Source organism: Lithobates pipiens, unplaced genomic scaffold (genome assembly GCF_037356315.1).
Source record: "Lithobates pipiens isolate NorthernLeopardFrog02 unplaced genomic scaffold, aLitPip1_a1.2 Scaffold_1, whole genome shotgun sequence".
Lineage (NCBI taxonomy): Eukaryota > Metazoa > Chordata > Amphibia > Anura > Ranidae > Lithobates > Lithobates pipiens.
The window spans coordinates 174008816-174030079 of NW_027507685.1; the positions used below are offsets into that span (position 1 = coordinate 174008816).

Genomic DNA, 21264 nt, shown 5'->3' on the forward strand with positions numbered 1-21264 from the left:
CTGCTGATAAGAAAAGGTATTAGCAGTTTATATTTACTAAAATAATTGCATTTCCATGTTCTCTGTACTGTGGGAGGCCAGATATTGTGAATGCAGGGTCCTGGGTTTACTAACACTTTAACACAGAGGGTGCCTGCAGTAGTGAGTCCTACACATCTTACTGTATACGTCATGGATTAAAAGAGGGGTGTAACCTGACCACCACCGCAATGACAAACCTCCATCCCTGGAATATATATAAAGACATAGGAGAAACATAGTGGGACTTGAAGGAGGGATGTCACTGCAGACAGATATTGCATATAGTGTAAATATATATTTTTTAAATTATATATAGGTACATTGGAACATTCCATATACAAGAGATACATAATGCATTTATAACTGGTGGAAAACCTCCATTCCTCTTTGTTTGTGTGGACTTTAATTGAGGGTCACTTCAGACAAATATTGCATAAAGTAAAAAATATATTTTATTGATCAAATACAGGTATGGGGAGTGTGCTTTGGGGTGCCTATGTTGATGGAGACAAAGGCCTCTTCCTGACAACCCTGGTCTATGGTTGTGGGTGTCTGTGGGCGGGGGACGAGGAGCCCCCAGATCCCTCCCCCCCTATGTGAATGGGTATTGAGTACATTGTACCCCTACCCATTTACCAAAAAAAGTGTCAAAAAGTAAAAACCACCAGGGAGACGGTTTTTGACAATTCCTTTATTAAAAAAGAAAAGAAAAAAAAGTTTCCCACAATGTCCATCCATCTTCAATCATGCCATCCGACGGACCAGAAAAAAAAAAAAAAAGTTTAAAAAAAAGCTCTGCCTCCATGGCCCCCCCGGCGACTGCTGTCTCTTGGCTTTGACAGCTATTATATAGGCAAAGACAGGGCCATCCGGTGACATAATCAAGTGACCCCTTCTGACATCATGTGACATCAGGAGGGGGGCGAGGTCATCCAGTTACGTCAGTGGGTGGCCTCAGTCTTGCTTATATAAGAGCTCTCAAAGCAAAAAGATAGCAGCCCCTGGGAGGCCTCCCATCGAGGCAGAGTTTTTTTGGGGGGTTTCTAATTTTTGGGACAGTCAGGCGACGTGATTGATGGTGGATGTACTTCCCTGACACTTCTTTTTTTAAATAAAGGTATTGTCAAAAACTGTCTCTTGTGGTTTTTACTTTTTGACACTTTTTTTGATGAATGGGCTGGGGTACAATGTACACTATACCCATTCACATGGGGGGCGGGATCTGGGTGCCCCTTGTTAAAGGTGGCTTCCAGATTCCGATAACCCCAAACTCCGACAACCACAGCCCAGGGCTGTCGGGAAGAGACCCCTGTCCTCCATGGAGACAAGGTGCTTTGGGGTGGGGGGCCTATAGCCCCCCCTGCCCCAAAGCACAGACCCGCCCATGTTGAGGGCATGTGGCCTGGTATGGTTCAGGAGGGGGGGCACTCGCTCTCCCCCCATTATCGTGATCTGCCAGGCTGCATGCTTGGATAAGGGTCTGGTATGAATTTTGGGGGGACCCCATGTCAATTTTGGCATGGAGTTCCCCTTAAATTCCATACAAGGCTTGAAGGACCTGGTGTGGACTGGGGGGGGGGACCCCACACCATTTTTTTTATTGATTTTTCATCTATATTGTCTGAAACTGGCAATACATTATAACCACAATGTAAGTTTAAATTGTATTTTTTCTTTTAGAAATCTCATTATTGCTGCAGCATGTTCTACACATTTCACATATGCGCCACTTTACAGGTGGACTAAGGAGACCCCCCAGGCATAATATTTAACAGAATATTTAATTTTTATTGTTTCACTTTAAGCATAATTAAAATCACTGAACCTGAAAAAAAAATCATTGTTTTAAAAAAAATTTTTGCATTGCGGCGGTAATCAGTCCCTATACACTTTTTATGGCAATAATTTGCATATAAGCTTTTTGAAATGAGGACTTTTAATTTTTTATGTTTGTGTCCCATAAACTTTAAAAGGGTTTGCATGTTTACTAGAGTTTTTTGCCTGTTCAAGGTGTTCTGGTGCGAACCGAACCGGGGGGGGGGGGGTGTTCAGCCCATCCCTAGCGTAGAGCGTAGTAGAGAGTTTTAACTTTGGATACTAAAACATCTTTTTTCTGCCAGTAAATACCTTATACAGACCACTTCCTGTTTCTTTGTCTGATAAAAAGCCTAGGCTTATGACATCATGCACAGCTCACCCTCTCACTCTCATGAGAGTTTGCCAGGAAGGGAGGAAGGGAGGAGGGATGAGTCATAAGAGGGCCAATGAGAGCTGCAGAGCTGAATGTGTTTCTCTGTGTGTGACTGTCTAAATCCAGGAATTTAATAGGCAGCAGCTTCAGCTGCCCACAGTTAAAATGGATGCAGCCAGACTCAGTGGAGGGAGATTTCTGCAGCATAATTGGCAAGTACAGAATCACAGTATGTATAAAACAATTTGCAAAGTGGTTGGAGGGAATCTTCAGAATGGCAAAGATGTTTTTATTACAAATTATGTGAACAGACTGCAGTTCCTCTTTAAATTGTAGGGTATTTTTGGACTGTTTTATTTTTTATTAAAGGATTTGTCAACGTGTGTCTTTATTTACTGTTTACATTTTTTTTTGTGAACGAGAACAGGTACTTTGTACCTAAGGCCTCATGCACACGAGACGCAGTTAAACGCGCGTTCAGATGCAGTTGGACAGTTTTTTCAACTGCACCTGAACTCATTCAATGTTATCCTATGTGTCCATGCACACAGTCTCGTTTTTTTCCGTTTATATGCAGTTGCGTTTAATCTCGTTTTTCCAGAAGCAAAAAAATGCGTTCAGAAACAAAAATTTCTGCGTTTCAGACGCAAAACGCGGCTAAACGCGGCACCTGCGTTTAGCCGCGTTTGCGTTTATATGCGTTTTTAAAGGTGACCTTTTTTTTTTACATTAAAAATCTCAAAAATGATTGCAAATGATGAAAAACCATTAGAAAAATATTTTAAACAATTGCAATTGCAAGTGGACAATCCACAACTTGTGGCAAGTGACGTGGCAAGTGGACAATCCACAACTTGTGGCAAGTGACATGGCAGGTGGCAAGTGATGTGGCAAGTGGACAATCCACAACTTGTGGCAAGTGACGTGGCAGGTGAAGTGGCAAGTGACGTGGAAAGTGGACAATCCACAACTTGTGGCAGGTGACGTGGCAAGTGACCTGGCAGGTGACGCGGCAAGTGACTTGGCAGGTGACGTGGCAAGTGGAAAATCTACAACTTGTGGCAGGTGACTGGCATGTGACGTGGCAAGTGGACAATCCATAACTTGTGGCAGGTGACGTGGCAAGTGACGTGGCAAGTGGACAATCCACTTGTGGCAGGGGACATGGCAAGTGACGTGGCAAGTGGACAATCCACTTGTGGCAGGTGATGTGGCAAGTGACGTGGCGAGTGGACAATCCACAACTTGTGTCAGGTGACGTGGCAAGTGAAAAATCCACAACTTGTGTCAGGTGACGTGGCAAGTGAACAATCCACAACTTGTGGCAGGTGATGGGGCAAGTGATGTGGCAAGTGGACAATCCACTTGTGGCAGGGGATGTGGCAAGTGACGTGGCAAGTGGACAATCCACAACTTGTGGCAGGTGACGTGGCAGGTGATGTGGCAAGTGATGTGGCAGGTGATGTGACAAGTGGACAATCCACATCTTGTGGCAAGTGACGTGGCAGCTGACGTGGCAAGTGACGTGGCAGGTGACGTGGCAAGTGACATGGCAAGTGGACAATCCACATCTCGTGGCAAGTGACGTGGCAGGTGATGTGGCAAGTGACGTAGCAAGTGGACAATCCAAAACTTGTGGCAGGTGACGTGGCAAGTGACGTGGCAGGTGACGTGGCAAGTGATGTGGCAAGTGGACAATCCACAGCTTGTGGCAAGTGACGTGGCAAGTGGACAATCCACAACTTGTGGCAGGTGACGTGGCAAGTGACGTGGCAGGTGACGTGGCAAGTGATGTGGCAAGTGGACAATCCACAGCTTGTGGCAAGTGACGTGGCAAGTGGACAATCCACAACTTGTGGCAGGTGACGTGGCAGGTGATGTGGCAAGTGAACAATCCACAACTTGTGGCAGGTGATGTGGCAAGTGACATGGCAGGTGATGTGGCAAGTGACGCGGCAAGTAGACAATCCACAACTTGTGGCAGGTGATGTGGCAAGTGACGTGGCAGGTGATGTGGCAAGTCACGTGGCAAGTGGACAATCCACAACTTGTGGCAGGTGATGTGGCTGGTGACGTGGCAAGTGGACAATCCACAGCTTGTGGCAGGTGGCATGGCAGATGACGTGGAAAGTGGACAATCCACATCTCGTGGCAAGTGACGTGGCAAGTGACGTGGCAGGTGATGTGGCAAGTGACGTGGCAAGTGGACAATCCACAATTTGTGGCAGGTGACGTGGCAGGTGATGTGGCAAGTGGACAATCCCCAACTTGTGGCAAGTGGACAATCCACAACTTGTGGCAGGTGCCGTGGCAAGTGACACGGCAAATGCAAGTGTACAACTGCTCTCTATGCTGCTGCTGCTCACTCTGATCAAAATAGCAGAAATAGTTAAAAAAAATGCTTAGAGAGCTTGGGGAGGGTCTACATGATGTTATCTTTATAAACGCGTTTAAACGCAAACGCGTCTAAACGCGTCTAAACGCGTCTAAACGCGGCATGCAAACGCGGCAAAACGCGCGTTTCTAAACGCGCGTTTCAGCTTTTTTTTAACAGAGGTTTCATCTGCGTCTCGTGTGCATGAGGCCTAAGGCCTGATTCATGTAGGAAGTGAAGGCTGAATAGCTAGGGAGGAAAAAGGCCATGGAAAAATCCAAGGAAAATTCCAAGCTCACTTACCGACCAGCCTGCGGACAACCAAACTAACTTGTCTAACAGTATGCGTTAAAAACAGGGGTTCAGATTGAACACATTTGCAAATACATGCATAAGCTACAGGCTCCACCAAGGCACCCTGGTATCTGTAGTCCTATCACTAACTAGGATATCTAGGGAACCCTTTTATTTTAAAGGTGGCTTCCTTAGTCCAATAAACCCTCCGCCTGGCCAGGGTTATGGGAAAGAGGTCCACGTACCCTTGTCCTCATCAACATGAGGAGAAGGGGCTTTGCCAGAGGGTCCCACCTGGCAAGAGCCCTCAGGCTATGGGGAGGACGGTACACACTTCCTCACTTACCTGACTAGCTGGTCTTCATAAACAGATGAGTGTTTGTATGGATTTAATTTGCTCAGGGTTCCCCTTTTAAAATCCATACCAGACCCTATATAGATTTTGGGGGGTGGGTGGAAACACACAGAATGTATGTTTTCATTTTTGCATGGGGTTCCCCTTAAAATCCATAGCAGACCCTCATCAAAGATAACGGTCTTGATATGGCTTGGGAAGGGGGCACGATTACAGCAAAAGTGACATTTTACAAAGGGATGAAAAACATTTTTGGACAAATTCCCCTTCTTATTTTTCAAGAACAAACATAAAAAAATACACAAATACCCCTCCCCCAAAATACATACCGGAGCTTTAGGGCCGGTTCACACTGCGACGCGAGGCGAGGCGACACGGCTCGCCTCGCCTCGCTCCCGCAAGTCGCCCCCATTCAGTACTATGGAACCGTTCTGAGAGGAGCGACTCGAGTCGCTCCGACTCAGAAAAAAGGTTCCTGTACTACTTCGGGGCGACTTTGGGGGCGACTTGCATTGACTTCTATGCAGAAGTCCTCTGCAAGTCGCCGCTGAGCTCCCCGCAAGTCGCGGCGAGGTAAGTCGGAGACGCCTCGCCGCGGCTCGCTGTGTGAACCGGCCCTTATGGTCATGCCTTTTTCTTTTTTTACAATGACCACTTTGGCAGGGAAATGTCAATAACTGGCATATTGAACTGCATTTCCTTTCTTTGTCAGTGTCAGTTTTGCTATAGCTGCGTATGTTTCACTTCACAGGCAGGTCCAGGTCATCTTCAAGTTTTTTTTAAAGGAAATGTGCTTATTTAATGTACCACTTTAAGCATTTTTTTAAATCACTGCTCCCACCAAACTGATTTATTTATTTATTTATGTATTTATTTATTTTGTGCAGTATCCAGCCCCCTAGCCTAGAAAATAGTCATTACTGATTTCTATAATTGGCTCCTATTATTTTCTCAAAGTTTAGATTTGCGCAGTCATGTTGGAACAGGAAGGGGCCATCCCCAAACTGTTTCCACAAAGTTGGGAGCATGAGATTGTCCAAAAATGTCTTGATATGTTGATGCCTCAAGGGTTCTCTTCCCTGGAACTAAAGGGCAAAGCTCAACCATTATAAAACAACCCCACACCATAATCCCCCCTCCACCAAATGATTTGGACCAGTGCACAAAGCAAGGTCCAAAAAGACATGGATGAGTGAGTTTGGGGAGGAGGAACTTTACTGGCCTGCACAGAGTCCTGACCTCAACCTGATAGAACACCTTTGGGATGAATTAGAGTGGAGACTGAGAGCCAGAACTTCTCGTCCACATCTGTGCCAGACCTCACAAATCCACTTCTGGAAGAATGGTCAAAACATCCCATAGACACACTCCTAGACCTTATGGACAGTCTTCCCAGAAGAGTTGAAGCTGTTATAGCTGCAAAGGGTGGGCCAACTCAATATTGAACCCTATGGACTAGGGATGGCCATACATTATAATATCATGTTCTTGTACAGTTTTCCTTTAGATTTACCAAAGCCATATAATATGAGGGAAAACCTAAACACATTCAATTTGTATGCAATCAGGCAGGCCTTCACACTACACAGTTGAAGGTAAATCTAAAGGGAGTTGAATAAGGAAATTGTATAATTTATGGTCAGACTAAGACTGTGATGTCATTAAAGTTAATGTGCGTGTAAAGGCAGGTTTGCCAATACTTTTGGTAATATAGTGTATGTCTGACCTAAAGACCGATTAAAAAATGCAATCTTGAATATAATACATACAGTACATAAATGCACAGCAGAGGGGAGAACTATATATTCAGTTTAAAAGGTTTAATTTGAAATATTATTATATATTACTCTTTGACTAAGACTAAGCACACCATAGTGGTGTGAAACATGTCAGCTTTTCATTGATCCTGTGCCTCTGATGTCTTTGTACCAGAAGAATTTTTAAACCATCTTCAATAATGATAATAATGATAATAATGCCCCTTTCACTCTGGAGCATTTTTCAGGCGCTACAGCGCTAAAAATAGCGCCTGCATAGCTCCTGAAAAAAGCAGCTCCATTCACTCCAGTGTGAAAGCCCTGCTGGCATGGCGTCAGAAAAAGTCCTGCAGCTTCTTTGGAGTTCAGTGCTCTTCCACTGCTGCCCCCCATTGAAATCAATGGGGCAGTGCTGCGATACAGCTGGCAAAATGCCGCTCCGGCAGCATTTTGTGGGAGGATTTAACCCCTTTTCAGCCACTAGTGGGGGTTAAAACGGCCCCGCTAGCAGCTGAATAGTGCCTCTAAAACGACAGTAAAGCGGTGCTAAAAATAGCGCCGCTTTACCGCTGACACTGGTGGCAGCACAGTGTGAAAGGGGTCTAAAGGTTTCAACAGAGTGCTGCCATCCAGTCTTTGTTTTTGATTCAAATGTAGCTATGTCTGCTTATTTTTTTCTGAATGTTCTGCTTGCAGAAGATAATTAGTGTTCTGTAATGTTTTCTGCCTGTAGAAATTTGCAACACAGTGCTGCTCCTTTATGGTCATGAAACCATTTAGTCATTACCAATATGCAGTTAATTTCAGCAGTGAGATCTATCCCACCTAATTCAAACCTCCTGTAATTAGCAACAGATGCAAAGCCATGAAGAGCCTGCAGATACTTCTGTAGCTAAAATAAAAAAATAAAATAAAAAGTGTCAGTTTTTTTTATCCTTAGGCCCCTTTTACACTGAGGCGCTTTGCAGGCGCTAAAGTGCTAAAAATAGCGCATGCAAAGCGCCCGGAAAGAGCCACTCAGTGCACTCCAATGTGAAAGCCCTGAGGGCTTTTACACTGGATCGGAGCACTTGCAGGGCTGTCAGAAAAGTCCTGCAAGCCGCATCTTTGGAGCGCTGCAGGAAAGGTGTATTTACCGCTCCTAAAGTGCCCCTTCCTATTGAAAACAATGGGGCAGTGCTCCAAACCCGCCTGCAAAGCGCCACTGCAGCAGCGTTTTGCAGGCGGTTTTAACCCTTTTTTGGCCTCTAGCGGAGATTAAAACTGCCCTACTAGCGGCCGATCAGCACCGCTAAAACAACGGTAAAGCGCCGCTAAATATAGCACCGCTTTACTGCCAGTGTGCCCCAGTGTGAACGTAGCCTTAAAGTGAATATGCAATAACACCACCAACAAAATGACCACCCTGTTTCATTCAATTAGTTTTATAATAATACGCTGTAATCAACCTAAATAATAGCAGTTAAAGCACAGAAAAATCAAGCATTTTAAATGTCTACTTTTATCCTTTTTTTATTTCCATAAACAATTTTTTTATTTACCATATTTACAATGTGCCTTGAAAACCTAAAAACTGGGGCAAATATTTTTCCTAAATATCCCTCCTGCAAAAATGAATAAAGTAAGTGAAGAATTTCTGCTGGGCCATTAGCTTCATAGGGGAGATGGAGGTTTGGGTCTGTGTTTGGTATGCACCTTGAGTTCAGTTTATAAATGTATACATATAAAAAGTTCAGCTCAGAATTATTAGGCCCTATTCACACTTTTGAGTTGCAACAATACACTTGATTTATGTTTGGTATGTTGGGGTGCCATTCATTCTGAATGCCACCCCATCATACTGTACAATACAGCCCAACATACAACTTTAATGCACAACAAACTGCAGCAACAACACAAATAGGTGCACACAGAATCTGGTGCAGCTGCACATAGTAATCAATCAGTTTTTAGGTTTTATTGTCAAAGCTTTACTGAACAAGCTGAAGTTAGAAGCTGATTGGTTACTATGCACAGCTACACCAGATTCTGTGTGCACCGGTTTTAGTTGTGCATTTTTTCATTTGTTGCAATGCATTGGCAGCCCACTTCAATAAACAAACTGTTTTAATTCAATACATGTTAAAGTGGTTGTAAACCCTTACAGACCACTTTCCACTACAGGTAAGCCTATAATAAGGCTTACCTGTAGCTACCTTGGCTATCTCCTAAACGTGCACAGTTTAGGAGATATCCCGTTTCAGCATGTGTCAACGTCATTGGCACATACACACTGACGCAACGGCTCATTTGTGCAGTTGCTTCAGCTGATGTACCGTTACCAGTGGGTCCCGTACATGCACAGGAGTGACGTCATTGCACCTCCAGCCAATCGCAGCACCTAAATCATCTTCTATTACGCCGCAGACGAGCCAGAAAAAAAAAAAGGCAACGCATCCGCCTCCATGGGAGGCTCCCATTGAGTGACGCTTCCCATTGGTGACAGTTCTTATATAGCTGAGGGGGGCCACCCGATGACATAAATGGGTGACCCCACCCCCTCTGACACCACGGGGGCTTCCCCATGGCCTCCCCATGGCATCAGAGGGGGCAGGATCACCCGTTTACATCACGTCACCGGGTGGTCCCGACCTTAGCTATATAAGAACTGTCACCAATGGGAAGCAACACTCGGTGGGAGCCTGAGTTGTTGCTTTTTTTTTTTTGCTTTTTTTGGCTCGTCGGCAGCGTAATAGAAGATGAATGGACCTTGCTGGACATTTTTATTTTTTTATCTTTTAATGAAGGACTTGTCCCAAGCTGTCTCTTGTCTTTTTTTACCATTTTTGACACTTTTTTTGTGAAATGGTAGGCGTACAATGTACCTTGTTACCAATTCACATAGGGGGGCCGGGATCCAGGGGTCCCCTTGTTAAAGGGGGCTTCCAGGTTCCGATAAGCCCCCCCGCCCGCATACCCCCAACCACCGGCAAGGGTTGTGGGGATGAGGCCCTTGTCCCCATCAAAATTGGGACAAAGTGCTTTGGGGTCAGACCTCAAAGCACCCCCCCATGTTGAGGGCATGTGGCCTGGTACGGTTCAGGAGGGAGGGTGCTCTCTTGTCCTCCCTCTTTTTCTGTGGCGCACCGAGTTGCGTGCTCAGATAAGGGTCTGGTATGGATTTTGGGGGGACCCCTATGCCATTTTTTTATTTGGTGCAGGGTTCCCCTTAATTTCCATACCAGACCTGAAGGGCCTGGTGTGGATTTTGCGGGGAACCCCACGCAATTTTTTTTGGTTTCTGGTTCCCCTTAATATTCATACCAGACCCAAAGGGCCTGGTAATGGACTGGGGGGGACCCTATGCCATTTTTTTCAATGAGTTTCATCAAGATTGCTGAGACCTGACAATTCATTACAGCTGCGATCAGTTTTAAATAACTTTTTTCCTTTAGAAATGTAATTTTGCTGTGGTATTGTTCTAAACACGGGAAAACAGCATCACTTTACAGGCATACTATAGATACCCCCAGGTATGCTATTTAAAGGAATATTTCATTTTTATTGTTTCCCTTTAAGCATTAAAAAAATCACTGCTCTCAAAAAAACGGCAGAAAACTGTTTGGAAACATTTGATTTTACATTTCTGGGTTTTCCTATATGGATATTGTTCACATGTGTTCCTGATGAGGATGTTTGAAGCATTTGAAACATGTGGATGTTGAATTGAAATACGATTTGTGAACTTCGCTTTGTAAACACTAGATATGGTGCTATATACAATTTTAATAATTGTATAATAAACTTTATGAATGTACTTTGTGATACCATTCTCTATATGCCCAGAAAACGTCCATTGTTACAAGAATTTTTCTGTTTTACTTTCTGCTTATAAGCACTCCAGTAATGGCAGCTTGGCATTTTTCACTGTGAGTTTCCTAATGGTGACAACAGTGGGCCATGCCTGCATAATATTTCTTGAAACAGGTGCTTTTATTTTCCATCCGAAGCCTGCAAGAAAGGATGACATTGAGAAACAAGAGTACTGTTTCCCTATAACAACAAATATATAAATACACATCTTAATGACAGGGCTGCCTGGTATTATTTTAATGAAAGTTACAGATTTTAAAATATTGAAATCAACTTTTAATTAAATCAAAATACCTTTTATCTGAGATTTTAGAACCTATGCTTTTGGTAAAATTACCATTAGGCTGCATGTCTGGGCAAAATCTAAATATCATATTCAGCAATGATTACCAATACATGCACATTTCACCCTGGTATGTCTCTTTAAAAACACTGCTGCTTTCAGTGCTCCATGCATCCATTGTGATTGGAAAGAGAAAGCTTGATTTTTTTATACAAAAAAAAATTAGTATTACGTTAATAAATAATGCCTATATTTATATTTCTCTCCAAATATATGTTTGACGAGCATACGCTATATGTTTTTGAAAGTTAATATTCCTGAAATCACAGTTGGGTTTTAGGGCTAATTTTACTAAATTATTTCAGTACCAGTCCAGCTGGGTTGCACTGGGTTCTCCTTGACCGCAGGTGTCGCTGTCACCTCCGGCAAGTGTAAGAACGCAGTTTAGCTGCGTGTATTGAATGCCACGTTTCTTTTGAAACCAGCCCAGTGGGAGTGTTCTCCTGCTGTGCATTATGGGAGGTGGTATTTAAGGTACTGACATCACGTGCTTCGGGGTTTCCGTGCCAGAAGATATTGTCTGTCTGTTTGATTCTGGTCCTCCTGACCAGCCCCCGTGGCCCTCCTGGTCTGGGGTGCGGATCCATGCATTTCCAAGTCTCGGGGCTGGTTAGCCCGAGGTGGGCCTAATGATTCAAAGGTGGTCCGATGCCATCTCATCTAAGGAGAGGCCCAGCAACTGGAGAAGCATCCAGGGGAGGACCCTTCAGGACAAAGCCGTGCACAAGGCTGGCTTCTCTGAAGGAGCCTGGAGGCTCAGTTGAAGGACACTTCATGGATCTACACTCATACGGTATCACCGGACCAGCTGAGAGACACCGGTACCGTATGATAGCTCTTTGAAGTAGTCTATGTCCCTCAGTTACATCCAAGTCCGTGGCAGAGACTTTTTCTCAAGTATTCTACATCCAAGTCTGTGGCAGAGACTTTTCTCAAGTGCATTCACGTCTGTGGCAGAGACTTTGCTTTACTAAACACCCTACCGGCTGCTAGGCCTAGTGAGAGGAAGTCTATCCGGGGGTTGTGAAATCCTGCTGTGAAACGGTTATTCTCTGGATTTCTTCTATAAGAGACTTTCCATTTTTGCAGTCCAAAGTACCTGAACTTCCTCCTAACCCTCTACCCTAAACTGATAAAACCAGCAGCTCTTTCGGGGGTTAGTGCTACATATACATACACCCCAAGCCCTCCCCCAAAATGTAGCAGTGGCAACAGATGGAAGAAACTGCAGATTGAAAAGGAAAGGCCATTTTTAATAACATTCAATTACAATATAACTTGTGTCGTAATTGTATACTTCATATTATTTTTTCTTTATGTGCTACTTTTTCCCCCCACAAAAGTGGAATTACCCTTTAATTGAGCAAACTAACGTTAGAAGCTAGGATTTAGCGCTCTTCAGTTTTGGTAAATCAACCCCTGTTCAATATATATAAATATCTATATAGACATACATTACATATGTATGCTTCTTCGTTTCAACTGTGACATTATCGTTTAATATGGCACACTGTGACAGCCAACAAGGATCTACTACCAATAATTATGTAAACACAGACCTTGTCTCTTAAGACCCAAGGGACCTAATTAACACAAGTAAACCAGATCCTAGTTTATATATATATATATATATATATATATATATATATATATATATATATATATATATATATATATATATATATATATATATATATATGGATTGTCACATGTAGTGAAAACTGGAGAGACATCTATCTTATTAATACGTGTAAAGAACTTGCTTTTTTTAGGCTGAATTTGCCTGATCAGGTACAGTAAATATATGTTTATAAGAAGTGATACAGCACAGTTTTTAAAGCAGCCAAATATTTATAGAATAGTATATACACAGAAAAACAGGGTTGAATCAACATTTGTAAGTGCAACACAAATGTGTTGCAGAAACGAGTATTGAACAGCATGCTCCTTGTGAGCCAAATAGATTGTTTGACTAATGCGTTAATTTTCTAAATGTGTCCTGTGGGCGAAATGAACTATAGTTAGTATGTCAATCCTAAAGCACAAATACTTCTTAACGTACACCCAATGAAAACTGGTGTTCAATAATGAGAAGTTGGGAGTTTCATCTGATAAAAAAGATTCAATGTTTGTCAAGGTGTGCTTGTTTTGCATAAGAGTTTAATATTGGGGGATATTTGTGATTTTCATTTAGAAGAAACAAATGAAATACAGTAAATATTGAATAAAGAAGCTCAATCTAAATGTTCTATATGAACATAAAAAGGATTCTTCCAGTATGTCACATGAAAACATTTTAGGAATAGAGAGACTTTTCTTCCACTTCCAGGGCAGATCAAACTAGGTATAGTTATAATTTTTGTCAGATAACTGGCATTTGAGTTGTCAGGTAACCATCAGAGTTTTTCTTCAGAACTGCTTCACAGAAATTTAAAAAATATATATTTATTTAAATAATGTTGATCATCCATGAAAATATTGACATTAATTGCCTGTACCACCAAAATACAGAAATGCTTACCAAATTATATCAACAAAGTGATATAACATATCAATAACTACCGTATCTAAATATATTTAGATCTGTTTGCAAATTACTGTATGTTTTTTTGTTAAACCAAATAGCTATTGTGGATTCACATATTTAACCATATATAAATCTTTTAAAACCTGTAAAAGATCTCTTGGGAAGATCAAGATTTTTTTTGTTTATGGTTTGGATTATATGTATATGATTATTTGTTTCTTTTAAGTTATATAAAGCTACAAAGTTTTTCTTTTGAATTTTTCAGAACCCATATAAATGAATACTAATCGTACAACCATTGCATACTTTATTGTCACTGGTATCTCAGAAAAACCAGAGCTTCAAGTGCCAATCTTCTTACTGGTTATCTTCATTTATTTAATCACTCTTGGAGGTAACATAACCATCCTTCTTCTCATCTGTCTGGACCATCATCTGCACACGCCCATGTATTTCTTTGTGGCCAACTTGTCTGTAGTAGACATCTCATGCTCCACCATCACTCTTCATAAAATACTCCTAAGTTTCCTTACAGGAGATAAAAAAGTTCCTTTCCTTGAATGTATGTTTCAGACATATATGTTTGGGTCACTGGCAGGTCATGAGCTGTTTATTTTAACAGCAATGAGTTTTGACCGATATGCGGCCATCTGTAACCCCTTAAATTACCATAAGGTAATGAATCGCAGGAATTCCATCATTTTAGCTTCATTTTGTTGGTTATTGGGTTTTGTCCAAACTGTTTCTCTAGTAGCAATAATGGGTAGCTTCACCTGCTACTCATCCAATGAAATCAACCACTTTTTCTGTGACATTTTGCCAATGATGAAACTGGTTTGCAGTGATATCTCGGTGTTGGAAAGACTGTTCTTTGTCCAAGGCCTTCTACTGATGACCATTGCTCCATTTATTTTGACTTTTGTCCCTTATATTTTCATAATTGTTACCATATTGAGAATCAGTTCTAATTCTGGCAGGCGTAAAGCCTTCTACACATGTTCCTCACATCTGACTGTGGTAGTTCTGCTTTATACAACTTTGGTCAATCAGTATCTTACACCAAGCTCTATCAGCAGCTTGGATTCCAAAAAAATTTTTTCTTTGTTTAACACAGCTGTTGTCCCTATGCTCAATCCATTGATTTATAGTTTGAAAAATAAAGATGTAAAAATGTCTATGAAGAGAAGGTTTGGAGGTTGCAAAATTACAAATGAAAGGTTATAAAAAGTATCTGGAAAGTCCTGAAAATTAAAAATGATTGAACCTTTAAAGTGGAACACCTTAAAGGTGTTTTTCTCCTGAATGTCCCTATGTTAAAGATTTCCTCTCATTTTCTGTGTGGTTTGGGTACAGAAAGTGAACAGAATTTCTACAATAGGGGCACTTGACATAAAGGATGCAGATTTATAGTCAGCGTAGGAATTTTTCCCAATTTTTTCCTCTTGAGGTTTACTTGATGCAACACATCCTGGCTCATTGCTGGTTACAGCCACAGCAACCGAGACCTCATCTGCGTTAGGCAGAAGCAAAGATTATATGCTCAGGTAGCCATTTGATGTTCCTAGTATACTCAAACCCTGCCCCACATTGTGAATATTACCAGAGGAGGCAGCCAAAAAGGATCAGACTACTGGAGAACAAAGGGAGCTGCTGCTTGTAGGTATCTGAATAATGATCAGAAAGTGGGGGCAATAGTTTAAAGTGGGGGCAATAGTTTAAGGTAAAAAAAATTACACACACACACATTATATATATATATATATATATATATATATATATATATATATATATATATATATATATATATATATATATATGTATATGTATGTATGTATATGTATATGTATATATATATATATATATATATATATATATATGTATATATATATATATATATATATATGTATATATATATATATATATATATATATATATATATATATATATATATACCAGGGTTAGACAAAAAAATGGAAAGATGTCTTGATTTGCAGGTGTGAAAGTGAGGTCATGTTTTGAAAGCGGACGTGATGGAGGCGCAAGGGTGGAGCCGGACTGAGCAGACATGCCAGCTTAGAACTCTGCTCCTGAAGGGATGTTTCTGCCATATTATACCATGTCCTGGCGCAGCTTCATCCAGTAAAAATTGTTACTCGGTCTGCTAATAACTCCTGCCACTTAGTTTAATGGTTCTTGGGATTTTTTGCTTGAAAATGAAGCCAAAAAACAACAAAGAAGGGCTGCTTCAAGCTTCAGTAAGAAGAGCACTAGCTGCATCCCCTTCCCCTGTTACCTCACACTCAGTGAAACGCTCTCAGTGCTTTAAAGTATCTGTGGCAACACAGAGGGAATAGGACTCAGATTTATCTATACAAATTTCACAAATTACATCTTTTACAAACCCCCTTCATTCTTCTGTTCTGAGGGAATTTGAAAAAATGCTTCACAAAGCCCTTAAACAGACCTCAGACCATATAACAAACAGTCTGACTAGGGAAATCAGAGAAATGGGCCAACGCACTGAAACTTCTCCTGAACTTCTGGTTGTTGAACTTGAAAATAACACCCAGGCTTATGCAGTTGAATTTGAAAACTTCAAAGAGGAAAATTCAATCCTTTAATCTCATTTAAAAGATTACGAAAATAGGGGCCCAGCGTTCCAATATACGTATACGTGGAATACCTGAATCTGTCACTGATTTGCAAGACACTATGCTTTCTCTATTTCGAGAAATACAGCCTTCCATACCAGTTAAATAAATGGAGACAGGGTTCATAGAGCCCTTACACCTTGCCAAGCTGATGGACCACTGCTTGATATTATTGCCAAATTTCACTATTTCCGTACCAAGGAACACCTTCTAGCTGCAGCTACAGCAAAAGATTTGCTGATTTTCCAGGGACATAACTATCGACTTTTTGCTGATCTATCTCAACTCACCATCTCTAAGCTTCGGGCTTTGAAGCTACGTCTTCAAGTTTTACAGCAACATCAAATCACCTATCAATGGGGTTTTCCATTTTCAATTCACTTCACTTACCAAGGTGTCACGATCACTCTGACGTTTCGGCCAAACACAGGAGTCTTACCCGTCGAAACCTGTCGTGGAGAGTCCGTCGTTTCCCTTTGACGCGCGCTAAAGCTAACGAACGCTTTCGCGTCGACGCGAACGCGCGCACACACGCACGCAGGTCACGAACGGGTGCACGTGTACGTGCGAGGGGGCGCTGACCCGTCGTACGTCCGTTTGGCGCCCTAAGGTCTTCTTTAGTCACTGGCTCCCTTCTATCCGTGCTGTCCAGTCTACAGCGTGTCCGTGATCTTGCTATCAGTATCTGTACCTGTTACCTTAGTTCCTGATATCCGGCTTGTTCCTTGACTTTGATCCGTTGCTGCCTGCCTACGACCCCTGCTTGTCTGACCACGTCTCTGCCTCATCCTCTGTACCTTGCTGATCGATTCCTGCTGACCCGGCCTGTACCCGACTCCGCTGTTCCTGTTGTCCGTCTGAGTTCCTGTGTTACCGGACGTCTGCTCACCAGCCAGTTCCCGCACTTGTGCCCGCCTGCTACAGTCAAGCACCACCTGCTCTACCAACTTGCTGTCGGTGCCCAGCTGATTATCCGGACCAGTACTACCTGCCAGGCACTTGTGCCCCCTGAGCTATTGAATACCTGTCTCCACCTCCAGGGGTTCATTAACCAGGGGATACGAGGGGCCGCTCCCTGCATTCCAGGCTCAACTACTAGGTACGTGACACAAGGATCTAAATATGTCTGCCTTTCTGCTGAAGAACTCCAATCTTCTTTACAAAACATCCAGGTCTAGAATGCCCTCTGAATCAAAGCAATGCACAAAATCAAATGGTTACTGTTCCCTGTAAAAATCAGCTGGTGCTTAAGGAAATAAAAGTCGCCAGGGGCAATGAAAACATGGTAGTTTTTCTCCTATGCTAACTCCTGAGGACTCTATGGACAGACTTTTTTTTTGTTTGACACAATGTTGGGTATTTTTATATTATTTTTATTTATTTTATAGCTTTAACTAACTTCCAACTAACTAGATGTTTGTTAAATTTTTTTTGTTGTTTTTTTGTCTTACCAGTTTAGAACTCACTTGATGCAAACTTTTTCCATTGTTTAACTCCTTAACCACTTAACAACCGCCCATTGCCGATTAACGGCTTCAGGGCGGTTGTTTAACTCTGAGAGGCCGTTAATTAACGGCCTCCCAGAATTCTGCTCTTGCGCGCCCCCTGGGGTGCGTACACAAGATCATCCGTGACCGCCGGGTCCCACTGCATCACAGATCACGGTAAACGGCCGCTCGTTGCGGCCGTTTACCACGTGATCGCTCCGTCAAATGACGGAGTGATCACTTGTAAACAAACCGGCGTCATGTTATGACGCCGGTTCCTCCCTCCCCCTCTCTGTACCGATCGGTACAGCGGAGGGGAAAGAGATCGGTGTTAGCAGCGCTGTGGGCTGCATCTGCAGTGCCCACATCGCTGCTCACCAAATTTAACCCCTCAATTCCCTGCCGATACTCTGCAATACCCTGCAATACTCTGCAGTACCCCCCATTACTCTGCAATACCGTGCCATTACTCTGCAGTACCCCCCATTACTCTGCAATACCCTGCCATTACTCTGCAGTACCCCGCCATTACTCTGCAGTACCCCCCAATACTCTGCAGTACCCGCCATTACTCTGCAGTACCCCCCCATTACTCTGCAGTACCCCCCCATTACTCTGCAGTACCCCGCCATTACTCTGCAGTACCCCCCATTACTCTGCAGTACCCCCCAATACTCTGCAGTACCCTGCCATTACTCTGCAGTACCCTGCCATTACTCTGCAGTACCCCCCAATACTCTGCAGTACCCTGCCATTACTCTGCAGTACCCTGCCATTACTCTGCAGTACCCCCCATTACTCTGCAGTACCCCCCAATACTCTGCAGTACCCTGCCATTACTCTGCAATACCCCCCAATACTCTGCAATACCCACCAATACCCCGCCAATACCCAGCCAATACCCCGCCAATACTCTGCAATACCCTGCCATAAATTGCCATACCCAGCCATACTCGGTGATACCCTGCAATACCCAGCCATAGACGCCCCCCCCCACCCCTCACTGCCCTCCGGTGCTTCTACCAACTCGCCAGTACGATCAAAGCCAGAATTTTTTTTTTTTTTTCAGGCTTCCCAGCCTAGAGGTGAGATGTGGGGTCATATTGACCCCCAGATTTCACTGTAAAGAGGACCTGTCACCCCATATTCCTATTACAAGGGATGTTTACATTCCTTGTAATAGGAATAAAAGTGATCAAAAATTTATTTATTTAAAGTAAAATGAACAATAAAAAAAAAAAAAATTTAAAGCGCCCCTGTCCCCATGTGCTCGCATGCAGAAGCGAAACGCATACGTAAGCCCCGCCCACATATGAAAACAGTGTTCAAACCACACATGTGATGTATCGCCGCGAACGTTAGAGCGAGAGCAATAATTCTAGCCCTAGACCTCCTCTGCAACTCAAAACATGTAACCAGTAAAAAAAAATTAAAGCGTCGCCTATGGAGATTTTTTAAGTAGCGACGTTTGGTGCCATTCCACGGGCATGTGCAATTTTGAAGAGTGACATGTTCGATATCTATTTACTCAGCATAACTTCATCTTTCACTTTATGCAAAAATTGGGCTAACTTTACTGGGTTTTTTTTTAAGCACAAAACTGTTTTTCCCCCAAAAAAACCTGTTCGAAAAATTGCTGTGCAAATACCGTGTGAGATAAAAATTTGCAACGACCACCATTGTATTCTCCAGGATCTTTGCTAAAAAAAAAATATATATAATGTTTTGGGTTCTCTGTAATTTTCGAGCAAATAAATGATGATTTTTACATGTAGGAGAGAAATGTCAGAATTGTCCTGGGTGCTCCAGAAAGCCTGATGGCGCTCCCTGCATTTTGGGCCTCTGTATGTGGCCACACTGTGTAAAAGTCTCACACATGTGGTATCGCCGTACTCGGGAGTAATAGCAGAATGTGTTTTGGGGTGTAATTTGTGGTATGCATATGCTGTGTGTGAGAAATAACCTGATAATATGATAATTTTGTGGAAAAAAAAAAGTAAAAAAAATCTTGATTTTGCAAAGAATTGTGGGAAAAATGACAACTTCAAAAAACTCATCATGCCTCTTACTAAATACATTGGAATGTCTTCTTTCCAAAAAGGGGTCATTTGGGGGGTATTTGTACTTTTCTGGCATGATAGGGTCTCAAGAATTGAAATAGGCCGTCAGTCCTTCAGGTGTGATCAATTTTCAGATATTGGCACCATAGCTTATGGACTCTATAACTTTCACAAAGACCAAATAATATCCACCAATTTGTACTTATTTTTACCAAAGATATGTAGTAGTATAAATTTTGTCCAAAATTTATGAAGAAAAAATTACTAATCTGCTAAATTTTATAACAGAAACGAAGAAAAATTCATTTTTTCGCAGAATTTTCGGTCTTTTTTCTTTTATAGCACAAAAAATAAAAAACTGAGAGGTGATTAAATACCACCAAAAGAAAGCTCTATTTGTGTGAAAAAAGGACAAAAATTTCATATAGGTCCAGTGTTGCATGACTGAGTAATTGTCATTCAAAATGTGAGAGCACCAAAAGCTGAAAATTGGTCTGGTTATTAAGGGTGTTTAACCACTTGCTTACTGGGCACTTAAACCCCCCTCAGTCCCAGACCAATTTTCAGCTTTCAGTGCTGATGCACTTTGAATGACAATTGCACGGGCATACAACACTGTACCCAAATGAAATTTTTATAATTTTTTTCCCACAAATAGAGCTTTCTTTTGGTGGTATTTAATTACAGCTCGGAGTTTTATTTTTTGCTAAACAAACAAAAAAAGATGCAAAAAAAAAAAAAAATCATGTTTAATAGTTTGTTATAAAATTTTGCAAACGGGTCATTTTTCTCCTTCATTGAAGTGCGCTGATGAGGCGGCACTGATAGGCTGCACTGGTGAGCACTGATGGGCTGCATTGGTGGGCACTGATAGGCTGCACTGGTGGGCACTGATAGGCTGCACTGGTGGGCACTGATAGGCATAGTTAAGGATGCACTAATAGGCACAGATAAGGCGGCACCGATGGGCACAGATAAGGTGGCACTGATGGGCAAAGATGGGCACAGATAAGGTGGCACGGATGGGTGGCACAGATGGGTGGCACGGATGGGTGGCACGGATGGGCACTGATAGGCACCACTGATAGATGGGACTGATGGGCACTGATAGGTGGCACTGATAGGTGGCTCTGATAGGTGGCACTGCTGGGCACTGATGGGCGGCACTGCTGGGCACCGGTAGATGACACTGATGGGCACGGATATGTGGCACTGGGGTGCAGCACCTTTGTTGAGGCAGATTGTGGGCACTGCTGGGTGGCACTGTGGGCACTGCTGGGTGGCACTGTGGGCACTGCTGGGTGGCACTATGGGCACTGCTGGGTGGCACTGACGGGGGGGCACTTACTTTT

The 21264-nt window shown here is 42.6% G+C and overlaps 1 protein-coding gene across 1 annotated transcript; it reads left to right on the forward strand.

The window, feature by feature from the left end:
- Nucleotides 1–13990: 13990 nt before the first annotated feature.
- Nucleotides 13991–14938, forward strand: LOC143987512 (olfactory receptor 5G9-like). The gene has a single exon (XM_077486286.1). It carries the CDS (start codon nt 13991–13993, stop codon nt 14936–14938), a length of 948 nt encoding a protein of 315 aa, XP_077342412.1.
- The last annotated feature ends 6326 nt before the right edge of the window (nt 14939–21264 follow it).

Bases quoted from the DNA above. Each gene is read 5' to 3' on its own strand.
- LOC143987512 (XM_077486286.1), top strand. From the start codon at position 13,991: ATGAATACTAATCGTACAACCATTGCATACTTTATTGTCACTGGTATC.